Source organism: Piliocolobus tephrosceles, chromosome 5 (assembly GCF_002776525.5).
Source record: "Piliocolobus tephrosceles isolate RC106 chromosome 5, ASM277652v3, whole genome shotgun sequence".
In the NCBI taxonomy this organism is placed as follows: Eukaryota; Metazoa; Chordata; class Mammalia; order Primates; family Cercopithecidae; genus Piliocolobus; species Piliocolobus tephrosceles.
The window spans coordinates 98,748,001-98,763,294 of NC_045438.1; the positions used below are offsets into that span (position 1 = coordinate 98,748,001).

At 43.1% G+C, this 15,294-nt stretch overlaps 1 protein-coding gene across 1 annotated transcript; it reads left to right on the plus strand.

The window, feature by feature from the left end:
- The first annotated feature begins 6,871 nt into the window (after positions 1 to 6,871).
- Positions 6,872 to 8,795, plus strand: LOC111547449 (eukaryotic translation initiation factor 2 subunit 3-like). The gene is made up of 2 exons (XM_023219249.2): positions 6,872 to 7,452; positions 7,765 to 8,795. Exons 1-2 carry the CDS (start codon positions 6,884 to 6,886, stop codon positions 8,612 to 8,614), a joined length of 1,419 nt encoding a protein of 472 aa, XP_023075017.1. The 5' UTR covers positions 6,872 to 6,883; the 3' UTR covers positions 8,615 to 8,795.
- Positions 8,796 to 15,294: the final 6,499 nt, after the last annotated feature.

Sequence of the window (15,294 nt, forward strand, 5' to 3'; positions counted from 1 at the left end):
CTGGGATTACAGGTGTGAGCCACCACGCCCAGCCCAAAACTAGTGTTTTGATTTGTGAAGTGTCAAGTGTTTTCATCTGCTCTCACATGAATCTTTTTTTTTCTTTCTTTTCTTTTCTTGAGATGTAGTCTCACTCTATTGTCCAGGCTGGTGTGCAATTGCACAATCTCAACTCACTGCAAACTCCACCTGCCAGGTTCAAGCGATTCTTCTGCCTCAGCCTCCCAAGTAGCTGGGATTACAGTTGTGCACCACCACATCTGGCTAAATTTTGTATTTTTAGTAGAGACTAAAACATAGTTTCACCATGTTGACCAAGCTAGTCTCGAACTCCTGACCTCATGATCTGCCCACCTGGGGCCTCCCAAAGTGCTGGGATTACAAGTGTCGGCCACCATGCCCAGCCTCTCACACAAATCTTCAAACAATACACAGGGTCACTTATAAATCCTAAAAAAGACAACATAGGAATAACCATAACCCAGAACAAAGTAATCACTCTTATGTTGAGATCAGTTGTTTCAATGCAGACATTTGCATTTCAATACTCTGGGCTTTAGACAGTATTACAAGGCTGTCTGGATTTCCTACCAACCAACTGTGCATTCTGATTAAAAACTTTCCCCCTTAACTTCTTTGATTTTATTTTTTAAATTTTTTGGGTTTTTTTCCAGACAGGATCTCACAATGTTGCCCAGGCTGGTCTCGAACTCATGGGCTCAAGTGATCTGCTTGCCTCAGCCTCCTAAAGTGCTAGGATTACAGGCTTGAGGATCACCATGCCTGGCCTCTCCTTAACTTCTAATCGAGCATTATAAAATAAAAGCTCTGTGACTTTATTAAGAGTTTTAACCTTAAGACATCCTTTTTTTTTTTTTTTAAACAAAATAAGGCAAAAGATTGACTAAAGTAGAAATTAGTGACTGTACTTCATACTGTTTTACAATCTCTAATACTGTCCTTTGGAAACTCTTGAGTGATATGACCACAACATTATACCCTCTTTTTTCTTTTTTGTACAAACAGTCCTACTGTAGTTACTCCCTATTCTTGAACTCATTTGCTATTTTCAGCTTGATATTGTACCTTTTCTACATTAATAGTTGTATATTTTGGTTATTTAATTTTAATTTTATTTTATTTTGAGACAGGGTCTCACTCTGTCACCCAGACTGGAGTGCACTGGCACAATCATGGCTCACTGCAACCTCTGCCCTAAGAGCTCAAGTGATCCTCCCATCTCAGCCTCCAAAGTAGCTGGAACCACAAGTACTCCCCACCACGCCCAGCTTTTTTTTTTTTTTTTTTTTTTTTTTGTAAAGATGGGGTTTCGCCATGTTGCCCGACCTGGTTAATTCTTTTTTGATTCAGTAATCTGTTTACTTCTAAAAGGAGCCCATACTGTTAACCTCAGAGATTCAAATGTATGCTTAGTAACTGCAAGAAATAATTTTATTTTATTTTTTGAGACAAGCTCTCTGTCACCCAGGCTGGAGTGCAGTGTGATCACAGCTCACTGCAGCCTCAACCTCCAGGACTTAAGCAATTCTCCTGCCTCAGCCTCCCAAGTAGCTGGGACCACAGGTGTGACACCACGCCCAGCTAATTTATTTTTATATTTTGTAGAGACAGGGTCTCCGTATGTTGCCCAGGCTGATCTTTTTTTTTTTTTTTTTTTTTTTGAGACGGAGTCTTGCTCTGTCGCTCAGGCTGGAGTGCAGTGGCCGGATCTCAGCTCACTGCAAGCTCTGCCTCCCGGGTTTATGCCATTCTCCTGCCTCAGCCTCCCGAGTAGCTGGGACTACAGGTGCCCGCCACCTCGCCCGGCTAGTTTTTTGTATTTTTTAGTAGAGACGGGGTTTCACCATGTTAGCCAGGATGGTCTCGATCTCCTGACCTCGTGATCCACCCGTCTCGGCCTCCCAAAGTGCTGGGATTACAGGCTTGAGCCACCGCGCCTGGCCCAACCCAGGCTGATCTTGAACTCCTGAGCTCAAGCAATCCTCTTGCTATGGCCTCCCAAAGTGTTGTAATTACAGGCATGAGCCACCATGCCCAGTCAAGAAACAATTTAAGAATACTTAATGGCTGGGCGTGGTGGTTCACACCTGTAATCCTAGCACTTTGGGAGGCCAAGGTGGGTGGATCACCTGAGGCCAGGAGTTCAAGACCAGTCTGGCGAACATGGTGAAACCCTGTCTCTACTATAAATAGAAAAATTAGCCAGGCACGATGGGGGGTGCCTGCAATCCCAGCTACTCAACAGGCTGAGGCATGAGAATCGCTTGAATCCGGAAGGCAGAGGTTGCAGTGAGCTGAGATCCTACCATTGCACTACAACCTAGGTGACAGAGTGAGACTCTGCTTCCAGAAAAAAAAAAAAAAAAAAAAAGCTAAATGTGCAAAGACTTTTTGTTTGTTTCCATTATCCATCCCTGAAATCTAACATACAATTAAATAGGCTGAAACAACATAATCAAAGATAATCAAGTTGCCTAGAAAATGTAACTAAAATAATTAAAAGTCAGGAGCAGTGGCTCACGCCTGTAATCCCAGCACTTTGGGAGGCCGAGGCGGGCAGATCATGAGGTCAGAAGATCAAGACCAGCCTGGCTATCATGGTGAAACCCCGTCTCTACCAAAAATACAATAAAAATTAGTCGGGCTTTGGGGCACGCTCCTGTAGTTCCAGCTACTCCGGAGGCTGAGGCAGGAGAATCGCTTTAACCCGGGAGGTGGAGGTGGCAGTGAGCCAAGATCTAGCCACTGCACTCCAGCCTGGGTGACAGAGCGACACCCCGTCTCAAAAAAATTAAATTAAATTACAAGATTTAAACAAAAAATTAAATATTATTTAAACTGGTGGATTGTTTCAAACATATCCATCTTTACATGAAATAGAAAGTGATCCTTATTAGAGGAAAATCCATTTTTTCCTCCATAGATACAAGGTCTTGCTATGTTGCCCAAGGTGGTCTCAAACTCCTGGGCTCAAGCAGTCCTCTTGCCTCCGCCTCCCAAGGTGCTGGGATTACAGGCGTGAGCCACCCCACCTGGCTGAGCAAAATCCTTTTATTTTATTTTGAGATGGAGCCTCACTCTGTCACCCAGGCTGGAGTGCAGTGGTGCCATCTTGGCTCACTGCAACCTCCGCCTCCTGGGTTCAAGGGATTCTCTGCGTCAGCCTCCCAAGTAGCTGGGATTACAGCACCTGCCACCACGCCTGGCTAATTTTTGTATTTTTAGTAGAGACGGGGTTTCACTATCTTGGTCAGGTTGATCTTGAACTCCTGACCTGGTGATCCACCTGCCTCAGCCTCTCAAAGTGCTGGGATTACAGGCGTGAGCCAACACATCTGACCTGAAAATCCTTTCTTTTTTAAAAAAAAATTATTTATTTATTTTTGAGACAGTGTCGCTTTGTTGCCCAGGTTAGAGTGCAGTGACACCACCTCGGCTCACTGCAACCTCCGCCTCCCAGGTTCAAGCAATTCTCCAGTCTCAGCCTCCCAAGTAGCTTGGACTACAGATGCGCACCACCACATCCGGCTAATTTTTGTATTTTTAGTAGAGATGGGGTTTCACCGTGTTGGCCAGGCTGGTCTTGGACTCCTGACCTCAGGTGATCCACCCGCCTCGGCCTCCCAAAGTGCTGGGATTACAGGCGTGAGCTACCACACCTAGCCTGAAAATCCTTTTAAAGATGACATATGGCCAGGCACAGTGGCTCACTCCTGTATCCACTCAATCTCCTGTGGACAGATCACGAGGTCAGGAGATTAAGACTATCCTGGCTAACACGGTGAAAGCCCATCTCTACTAAAAATACAAAAAAAAAAAAAAATTAGCCGGACGTGACAGCGGGCGCCTATAGTCCCAACTACTATAGGAGGCTGAGGCAGGAGAATGGCATGTCCGGGAGGCGGAGCTTGCAGTGAGCCGAGATCGTGCCATTGCACTCTGGCCTGGGCGACAAAGTGAGATTCCATCTCAAAAAAAAAAAGATGACATATGTCTGAAGAGATGGCCTGACTGACGAGGAAAAGTACTTCCTCTTCCTTTCTGTATCTGGTAAATTTTTCTTCAACATTTGCCCTGAATTTACCATTTAACTGGTTTTTCAAGGCTTAAATTTATTCCACAAGTATTTATTAGTCCTAATCAGTGTTGGAGATTGTAAAACTGGACTTGGAGTCCCATGATAAAGCCTCAAACTGTGTACCTAGCTTTATTTTTTCTAGAGCAGAGTTTCTCGGCCTCGGCACTGTTGACATTTGGGGCTGGATGGTGTCTTGTTGTAGGGGGCTGTTGTGCGCACTGTAAGACGTTTAGCAGCATCATTAGCTGCCACTAATTAGACGCCAGTAGGATCCCAAAGTCATGACAATAAGAAATGTTCAGGCTGGGCATGGTGGCTCACACCTGTAATCCCAGCACTTTGGGAGGCCGAGGTGGGCGGATCACCTGAGGTCAGGAATTCGAGACCAGCCTGGCCAACATGGTGAAACCCTCTCTCTACTTAAAACACAAAAAATTAGCTGGGCTTGGTAGTAAGCACCTGAAATCCCAGCTACTCGGGAGGCTGAGGAAGGAGTATCACTTGAACCCAGAAGTTTCAGGCTGCAGTGAGCCATGATAGTGTCACTGCACTCCAGCCTGGGCCACAGGAGGAGACCCTGTCCCAAATAAATAAATAAATAAATAAAGTTAATTTTTAAAAAAGGTACTTTCTGGCCAGGCACAGGGGCTCATGCTTGTAATCTCAGGACTGTGAGAGGTCAAGATGGTTGGATCATTTAAGGTAGGGAGTTCAAGACCAGCCTGGCCAACATGGTGAAACCCCCGCCTCTACTAAAAAATACAACAATTAGCTGGGTGTAGTGGCAGGCACCTGTAGTCCCAGCTAATCTAGAGGCTGAGGTTGCAGTGAGCCAAGATCACACCAGTGCACTCCAGTCTGGGTGACAGAGTAAGACACCGTCTCAAAAATAAATAAATAAATAGAATAAAAAATAAAGGTACTTTCCATGTGGCAAATGATATGCAAGACATTGCAGACAGTGATGGGAAAGCACGGATAAGGACACAGCTCAATGTGGGGAATTCACAAGACCTCCAGAGGCTTCATTACTCTTACTCAGAATTGTGGAAACTTAAGCTAATGCACTTTGCCCAAGATCACAAAACTCTTGAACAATAGAGACCTGATTCAGTGCCAAGTCTCTCCAAACCCAATACTGTGTTCTTTCCATTCCCCCAGTGTCCTTCCTGCAGCCACAGCACTTTATTTCTCCTGTTTAGCACTGACTTCATCTTAAAATGTATAATTTATATGGCAACAACACTTTCCATAATCCTAAAACAGTATATGTAATTTTGCTTAAATACTGTTCTATCATCATTACCTTTCAAAAATGATTTGGAAAATTATCATAGCTTTTTTTTTTTTTTTTTTTGAGGCGGAGTTTTGCTCTGTCACCCCGGCTGGAGTGCAGTGGCGTGATCTCGGCTCACTGCAACTCCACCTCCCAGGTTAAAGCAATTCTCCTGCCTCAGGTTCCTGAGTAGCTGGGACTACGGGCACCCATCACTACGCCCAGCTAATTTTTGTATTTTCAGTAGAGACAGGGTTTCACCATATTGGCCAAGCTGTTCTCCAACTCCTGAACTTGTGATCTGCCTGCCTCAGCCTCCCAAAGTGCTGGGATTACAGGCGTGAACCACTACTATAGCTTTTTTTGTAAACTGCATTATCTGACTCAATAACGAGTATCTGATCATTCTCAAAGACCACTGAACAATAATGCTTAATAGGTGCTTATCAGGTTTCTCATTTATTTTACTTTATTATTATTTTTTTAAACGGAGTTGCGCTCTTGTCTCCTAGGCTGGAGTGCAATGGCGCAATCTCAGCTCACTGCAACCTCTGCCTCCGGGTTCAAGCAATTCTCCTGCTCAGCCTCTCAAGTAGCTGGGATTACAGGCACCTGCCACCACGCCCAGCTATTTTTTGTTTGTTTGGTTGGTTTTTTTTGAGGTGGAGTCTCGCTCTGTCGCACAGGCTGGAGTGCAATGGCAGGATCTCGGCTCACTGCAAGCTCCGCCTCCCGGGTTCATGCCATTCTCCTGCTTCAGCCTCCCAAGTAGCTAGGGCTAAGGCGGCCGCCGCCAGGCCCGGCTAATTTTTTTGTATTTTTAGTAGAGACGGGGTTTTACTATGTTAGCCAGGATGGTCTCAATCTCTTGACCTCGTGATCCATCCGCCTTGGCCTCCCCAAGTGCTGGGATTACAGGCGTGAGCCACCGCATCCGGCCTTTTTTTTTTTTTTTGTATTTTTAATAGAGATGGGTTTTCACCATGTTGGCCAGGCTAGTCTCGAACTCCTGACCTTAGGTGATCCACCCACCTTGGCCTCCCACAGTGCTGGGATTACAGGTGTCAGCCACCATGCCTGGCTGTATGTTTTCTCATTGATAAACTGGGGATATTAACAGTATTTACCCTTATAGTAACTGTAAGAATTAAATTAGTTAATATGTATAAAACATGTAGAATGGTTCTTGTCTGGGTCAGAGCTCAGTACACTACAATTACTGAAAGAGGGGATGGATTGATGGTTGGATGATAAAGAAACAGAGGCATGTCTCTGTTCTCAATGAGCTCCTTCAGCCCTTACCATCCCCTACTTGTCTTTAAACCAGTCCTAGTTATAAGTATGATCAACTCTTCTGATTAGGCCACATGAAAATGTCATTCTTTATTTGCTAAGTAGACAGCAAGGCAATGATGCTTAAGGATGTTCCCTGCCTCTACCAGGGCCTGGGTGAAACCCTCACTCCTAGGCAAACTTTAAAAAACTAAGCAAATAGCTCTTCTGGCAACATGGCGGGTGGAGAAGCTGGAGTGACTCTGGGGCAGCCGCATCTTTCGCGTCAGGATCTCACCACGTTGGATGTTACCAAGTTGACGCTACTTTCACACGAAGTTATCAGCAGACAAGCCACAGTTAATATGGGTACAATGGATCGTGTAGCTCATAGGAAATCCACAGTCGTCAAAGCTATTTCTGGAGTTCACACCGTCAGGTTCAAAAATGAACTAGAAAGAAATATTACAATCAAGCTTGGATATGCCAATGCTAAGATTTATAAACTTGATGACCCAAGTTGCCCTCGGCCAGAATGTTATAGATCTTGTGGGAGCAGTACACCTGATGAGTTTCCTACAGACATTGCAGGGACAAAAGGGAACTTCAAATCAGTCAGACATATTTCCTTTGTTGACTGTCCTGGCCACGATATTTTGATGGCTACTATGCTGAATGGTGCAGCAGTGATGGATGTAGCTCTTCTGTTGATAGCTAGTAATGAATCTTGTCCTCAGCCTCAGACGTCTGAACACCTGGCTGCTATAGAGATCACGAAACTGAAGCATATTTTGATTCTACAAAATAAAATTGGCCGGGCGTGGTGGCTCACGCCTGTAATTCCAGCACTTTGGGAGGCCGAGACGGGCGGATCACGAGGTCAGGAGATCGAGACCATCCTGGCTAACACGGTGAAACCCCATCTCTACTAAAAAATACAAAAAGCTAGTGGCGCATGGTGGCAGGCGCCTGTAGTCCCAGCCACTCGGGAGGCTGAGGCAGGAGAATGGCGTGAACCCGGAAGGCAGAGCTTGCAGTGAGCTGAGATCCGGCCACTGCACTCCAGCCCGGGCGACAGAGCAAGACTCCGTCTCAGAAAAATAAAAAATTAAAAAATTAAAATTGATTTGGTAAAAGAAAGTCCAGCTAAAGAACAATACAAACAGATCCTTGCATTTGTCCAAGGTACAGTAGCAGAGAGAGCTCCCATTATTCCAATTTCGGCTCAGCTGAAATACAATATTGAAGCTGTTTTTGAGTACATAGTAAACAAAATTCCAGTATCCCCAAGAGACTTTACCTCAGAGCCCTGGCTTATTGGTATGAGATCTTTTGATGTCAACAAACCTGGCTGTGAAGTTGATGACCTTAAGGGAGGTGTAGCTGGTGGTAGTATCCTAAAAGGAGTATTAAAGGTGGACCAGGAGATAGAAGTAAGACCTGGTATTGTTTCCAAAGATAGTGAAGGAAAACTCATGTGTAAACTAATCTTTTTCAAAATTGTATCACTTTTTGCAGAGCATAATGATCTGCAATATGCTGCTCCAGGCGGTCTTATTGGAGTTGGAACAAAAATTGACCCCACTTTGTGCCGGGCTGACAGAATGGTGGGGCAAGTACTTGGTGCAGTTGGAGCTTTACCTGAGATATTCACAGAATTGGAAATTTCCTATTTCCTGCTTAAACGGCTTCTAGGTGTACGCACTGAAGGAGACAGGAAAGCAGCAAAGGTTCAAAAGCTGTTTAAGAATGAAGTGCTCATGGTGAACATAGGATCCCTGTCGACAGGAGGGAGAGTTAGAGCTGTCAAGGCTGATTTGTGTAAAATTGTTTTGACCAATCCAGTGTGCACAGAGGTAGGAGAAAAAATTGCCCTTAGCAGAAGAGTTGAAAAACATTGGCATTTAATTGGTTGGGATCAGATAAGAAGAGGAGTGACAATCAAGCCAACAGTAGATGATGACTGAAGAATACCGGTTAAATAATACATTCGGATGGAGTTGGAAGTTGGAGTTTCTCTTAACAACCAAGGGGTTTATTTTCAAAGCAATGTTGGGGAATTGATTTCACAGTTCATTACCTTAGTAGGTAACTGTAAGGTTATTCTCTTTTTTTTGGTTATGAAAACTTAGGGACTACAATTAATAATGTTGGATTGAATCTACATTTTGGCAGAAGTTATATGTTCCCACATAATGTCAAAATTATGCATCAGGCAGTTTTGTTTTTTTGGTTTGTTTTATTTTCTTTTGTTTTTGAGTCTGGCTCTGTCACCCAGGCTGGAGTACAGTGGCGTGATCCGCAACCTCCGCCTCCCGGGTTCAAGAGATTCTCCTGCCTCAGCCTCCCTAGTAGCTGAGATTACAGGTGCGTGCCACCACACCTAGCTAATTTTTGTATTGTTAGTAGAGAACAGGGTTTTGGCATGTTGGCCAGGCAGGTCTCTCCTGACCTCAGGGTAATCAGCCCACCTTGGCCTCACAAAGTGCTGGGATTATAGGTGTGAGCTACCTTCCCCAGCCCACATCATACAGTTTGAAATGAAACTTTGCCACAACCAGCCTTTGCTGTAGCACACACATATATCACTGAACCTGCTTGAAATAAAGTTTTTTTTTCTTTTTCATGATTCGTCTGAGTACCTCCAGGCTGAAGGACTGTTGTACCAGTAAAAACTTAAAGGCACAAATTCTCCTTGAAGACCTTCTCCCTTTTTTTGGCCCCATATTTTATGTTGCTTTATCTTTGAAATTTTGCATGAAAAGGAAATGAATGGGTTTGAATGAAATTGTCCTTTAAAGCATGATTACTTGTTCCCATGGACAGATACTTTTCTCCCCTTGCTCTTTCTGGCCTGAAACACGGGAAACCAGAGTCAGAAGTTATCTCCCTCTCCCTGTGATGCCTTGAGATTTTTTTCTGCATTATTTTATGCCTGAAATCCAATAGTCTTCCTCCATTGGAAAATACTGTTATACCAAATAATTCTAGATGAGTAACAAAGATTTTTCTAGGCCTTCATTTTATGTTTTTTCTTAACTGTTAAGATTGTGACACAGATTATAATATTACTAATTTTTGGATGTTTCGAAAGGTCAAGAAGTAAAAGATGTTAGAAAGCGAAAAAAAAAAAAATCAAGCAAGTAGCTAGGTGTGGTGGTGTGGGCCTGTAATCCCAGCTACTTAGGAGGCTAAGGCAGGCGAATCCCTCAAGCCCAGGAGTCAGAGATTATAGTGAGCTATGATCACGCTACTGCACTGTAGCCTAAGCGACAGAATGAGACCGTTTCTTTGAAAGAAAGAAAAGAAAAGAGAGAGAGAGGGCGAGCAAGCCAGCCGGGTGGGGTGGCTCACACCTGTAATCCCAGCACTTTGGGAGGCCGAGGCGGGTAGATCATTTGAGGTCAGGAGTTCGAGACCAGCCTAACACGATGAAACCCCATCTCTACCAAAAATACAAAATTTAGCCAGGCGTGGTGGCATGCGCCTGTAATCCCAGCTACTCAGGAGGTTGAGGCAGAAGAATTGCTTGAACCCAGGAGGCAGAGGTTGCAGTGAGCCAGGATTGCACCACTGCACTCCAGCCTGGGCTACAAAAAAAAAAAAAAAAAAAAAACAAGCAAGAAAACATAGCGCAAGTCCAAACTAGAAAAAGACCAAGGCACATTAGGAAGATGGCTGGAAAACATATGAACTATAGATTGATTTTTAATACCCAAGGGCAGGTTTTCATAGTTAAAACTGAAGACAATGTCAGTGAAATAAATATATTTGAGGAGAAGCAGACTGCAGACTGCACTCCCAGATTCCCTCTCTATTCATTCATTCATTCAACAGATGTCTACTGAACATCTACTATGCACCACACACTGAATACCATGGTTAAACAAAAAGTAAGGAAAGATCCTTGCTTTGGAATTTCAATTCTAGTAGAGGAGACAAAGCTGAAATAATAGTCAAATGAATAAGATAATTACATGTTGTGGTTAAGTGTTTAGAAGGAAACAAAGAAGAAGTTATAATGGAAAATAACAGGGGACCTTCCTTTTTTTTTTTTTTTTTTTTTTGAAACGGAGTCTTGCTCTGTTGCTAGGCTGGAGTGCAATGGTACGTTCTCAGCTCACTACAACCTCTGTCTCCCAGGTTCAAGAGATTCTCCTGCCTCAGCCTCCCGAGTAGCTGGGACTACAGGCGCCAGCCACCACACCTGGCTAATTTTTGTATTTTTAGTAGAGATAGGGTTTCACCATGTTGTCCAGGCTGGTCTTGAACTCCTGACCTCAGGTGATCTGCCCACCTCAGCCTCCCAAAGTGCTGGGATTACAGGCATGAGTCGCCATGCCCAACCATTTTTTTAAAATGTTTAAATAGAGATGGGGGTCTTGCTATATTGTCCAGGCTGGTCTCAAATGCCTGGCCTCAAGCAATCATCCCACCTTGGGCTTCTGAAGTGCTGGAATTTACAGGCAGGAGCCACCATGTCCTGCCTAGCACAATTATTTTGAAAGTCATTCATGTTTTTGGATGTATCAATAGTTCATTCGTCTTTATTGCTAAGTAGTTTTTCTTTCTTTTTTTTTTTTTTTTTTTTTGCTAAGTAGCTTTCTAGTATGTGGATATACCACCATTTGTTTTCCATTCACCTGTTGATGGACATTTGGGTCGTTTCCATGTTTGTGATTACAAATGAAGCTGCTATGAACATTTTGGCCCAATTCTTTGTTTGGATATATGCTTTCATTTCTCTTGGGTAAACACTTGAAAGTGGAATGGATGGTCATATGGTAGATGTATGTTTAACTTTTTTAGAAACTGCTAAACTGTTTTCCTGAAAGATTGTACCATTTTACATTCTCACCAGCTGTATAAGACTCCTAATTGCTTGCCAAGAGATGGTATTGTTAGTCTTTTTTAAATTTTAGCTACTTTAGTGGGTGTGTAGTGGTATCGCATTGTGATTTTATTGTCTTCATTTGTGAAGGATAGTTTCACCAGATACAGAGTTCTAGGTTGACAGATTTTGTTTTTTCCTTCAGTACTTTAAGAAGTTGTTCATGTACCTCCTAGCTTCCCTGTTCCTAATGAGAAGCGGTCAACCATTGCTCCCATGTATGTAATGTATCCCTTGTATGTAACGTATTTTTCTCTGAGAACTTTCAGTTTTTTCTTTTTCTTTTCTTTCCCTCCCTCTCCTGCTTCCTCCCTTCCTTTCTTCCTTCTTTTTTTAATGTTACAAACCATCTTTTTTTTTTTTTTTTTTACAAACCATCTTTATTGGTTGCAGTGGAAAGTGGAAGAGGAAGGAATATAACAGCTCCCATTCCTGGAGTGGCATTTACAGACTTGGCCACTGCCCTCCAAAAGGAGTTTTTTGTTGTGTTGTTTGTTTTTGTTTTTGTTTTTGAAACAGTGTCTTGCTCTGTCGCCCAGGCTGGAGTGCAGCGTCGCAATCATGGCTCACTATAGCCTCAACCTCCAGGGCTCAAGTGATCCTCCCACCTCAGGGCCCCAAGTAGCTGGGACCACAAGTGCATACCACCATGCCCAGTTAATTTTTTGTAGAGATAAGGTCTCACTTTTTTGCTGAGGCCGGTCTTGAACTCCTGGGCTCAAGCAATCCCCTCCTGCCTCGGCCTCCGAAGGTGCTAGGATTATAGGTATGAGCCACCAAGCCCAACCAAGTTTTTTTCTTAATCTTTAGTTTTCACCAGTCCAACTGATGACTACAATGTGCCTAAACGAAGTCTTACTATCTTGCTTGGTTTTCATTCATTGTGTTGAATCTGTCCTTCACTAAATTTGGGAAATGTTCAGCCATATTATTTCTCCATAACATATTAATGTAGATCAAAAATCTTAAAAGTAATCCTACCTACAGGTTTCACTTACCTTCTGCAACTCAAACTAACCTATTGATGTCTGACAGTGAGAACCATTCTTCCACAAAAATATATATTACAAAAATTTTTTTTGAGTCAACTAGTCAACAATGGCATGGGGAGGCAGCTAACCCTTTATCCATTCAATGATTCATTTAGCAAACAGTCATTGTGCAGGTACTGTTTTAGGTCCCGAAGGTAGAATAATGAACAAAACATGATAGTTAATACTTAGACAATGTAAATAATTTAGAATATGTATATTAACTTAATTGTCATAATTTTATAAATAAGGAATATCCTCATTTTGCAAATAAAGAAGCTAAGACTTAAAGAGTTTAATATGCCTCAGGTCACATAGCTATTAAATATTAAGAGCTGGGCTTGGAACCCATCTAGTCTGGCTCTAGAACATACACTTTTAATCCTTACTGCTTTACTCACTAAAAGCAAAAAATGGAAGTCATAAGGTGGGCAGGCTTGATCTTTAGCCACATGAGCACTGGGCAAATCGCTCAGTCATTCCTACACTTTTTCACCTGTAAAATTAGTGGTTTTCACTACATGGAGATTAAACTGTTTTCCAAAGTGAAGAGTTTAGCATTCTAGATCTTGAGCACAAAGGTTGGTATACGTTAACTGGAATTAATGAAATCAGGTGTGAAAATAATACAGTACTATCCATAAAAGAACAGTACTAGTTATTTTACAGTGGGTCCCCAGGTGGCAGATACACAAATTAATGGAGAGGCTGGGTATGGTGGCTCACGCCTGTAATCCCAGCACTTTGGGAGACCAAGGTGGGTGAATCACCTGAAGGTCAGGAGTTTGAGACCAGCCTGGCCAACATGGTGAAACCTTGTCTCTACTAAAAATATAAAAAATTAGCTGGGGGTGGTGGCAGGCATCTGTAATCACAGCTACTCAAGAGGCTGAGGCAGGAGAATCGTTTCAAGCCAGGAGGCAGAGGTTGCAGTGAGCCAAGATCACGCCATTGCAGTCCAGCCTGGGCAACAAGAGCAAAACCTTTGACTCAAAACAACAACAACAACAACAAATTAATGGAGAGAATTGTCAATAGTTTGTATTCACATGATGGCTTCTTCCAGATTCTTTCTTCATTTTGAGAAAAAAGAAAAAATAAAAAAAAAAAGAAGATGATCTAAGAGTTTACCATAGTGGTTTTCTAGTTATTGAGACCTGGTTTTCCCTTTTCATTGATGAGTGTGTGACATATGAAATGGTTGGGCGTTTTTTACAACTAAATCTGCGAAGTTCCTTTTGCAGCAAGAACAGCTTGCCAATAGATATAGCAGAAGCAGATGGTACTAGATAAACAAAGGCGATGACATAGCAACAATACAAGAGATACTATATTTTAAAAGAAAAAAATTAAAAAGAATAAAGAAGATTTAATCTTTGAAAAGACATGACAGGATTTTAGAATTAGAAGTGATTGTTTATGCTGCTTTTCATCTTTTAAAAATCCTAGGGTTTTGGCCGGGCGCAGTGGCTCATGCCTGTAATCCCAGCACTTTGGGAGGCTGAGGTGGGCAGATCACCTGAGGTCAGGAGTTCAAGACCAGCCCGGCCAAAATGGTAGAGACCAGTCTCTACCAAAAATACAAAAAAAAAATTAGCCAGGCATGGTGGTGGGCACCTGTAGTCCCAGCTACTTGAGAGGCTTGAGGCAGGAGAATCGTTTAAACCTAGGAGGCAGAGGTTGCAGTGTGCTGAGATTGTACCATTGCACTCCAGCCTGAGCGACACAGTGAGACTCCATCTAAGAAAAAAAAAAAAAAAATCCTACTTTTTTTTTTTTAAACAAAACTTGTTTTCCTTAATATTTCTAACTCCATAATGGTCATAATAATTTATTTATTTTTCCCTTTTTTTTTTTTTTTTTTTGAGACATGGTCTCACTCTGTCATCCAGGCTGGAATGCAGTGGTGCAATCTTGGCTCACCTCAACTTCCGCCTCCCAGGTTGAAGCAATTCTCTTGCCTCAGCCTCTCAAGTAGCTGAGATTACAGGCATGCACCAGCGTGCCCAGCTGATTTTTGTATCTTTATTAGAGATGGGGTTTTGCCACGTTGGCCAGGCTGGTATTTTTACATGTTTTATCTTTTTAGAGGTAGTGTCTCACTGTGTTGCCTAGGCTGGAGTGCAATGGTACATAGTTCACTGCAGCCTTGAACTCCTGGGCTCAAGCAATCCTACAGCCTCAACCTCCTAAGCAGCTGAGATCACAGTGTGTGCCACCATGCCCAGCGAATTTTTAAAACTTTTTTGTAGAGATGTGCGCTCACTATGTTGCCCAGGCTGGTCTTGAACTCCTGACTTCAAGCAATCCTCCTGCCTCGTCCACAATTATTTAAAACATGACATCGTCAGGCACGGTGGGTCACACCTGTAATCTCAGCACTTTGGGAGGCAGAGGCAGGCGGATCACCTGAGGTTGGGAGTTCGAGACCAGACTGACCAACATGGAGAAACCCTGTCTCTACTGAAAATACAAAAATTAGCCAGGCATGGTGGTACATGCTTGTAATCCCAGCTACTCGGGAGGCTGAGGCAGGAGAATCACTTGAAATCAGAAGGCAGAGGTTGTAGTAAGCTGAGATTGCGGCATTGCACTCCAGCCCGAGCAACAAGAGTGAAACTCTGGAAGCAACAAGAGTGAAACTCTGGAAGGAAAGAAGGAAGGAAGGAAGGAAGGAAGGAAGGAAGGAAGGAAGGAAGGAAGGAAGGAAGGAAGGAAGGAAGGA

Coding starts and splice junctions, on each gene's coding strand:
- LOC111547449 (XM_023219249.2), top strand. CDS start 6,884: ATGGCGGGTGGAGAAGCTGGAGTGACTCTGGGGCAGCCGCATCTTTCG. Junction 7,453..7,764: donor CATATTTTGATTCTACAAAA/TAAAATTGGCCG, acceptor AAATTAAAAAAT/TAAAATTGATTTGGTAAAAG.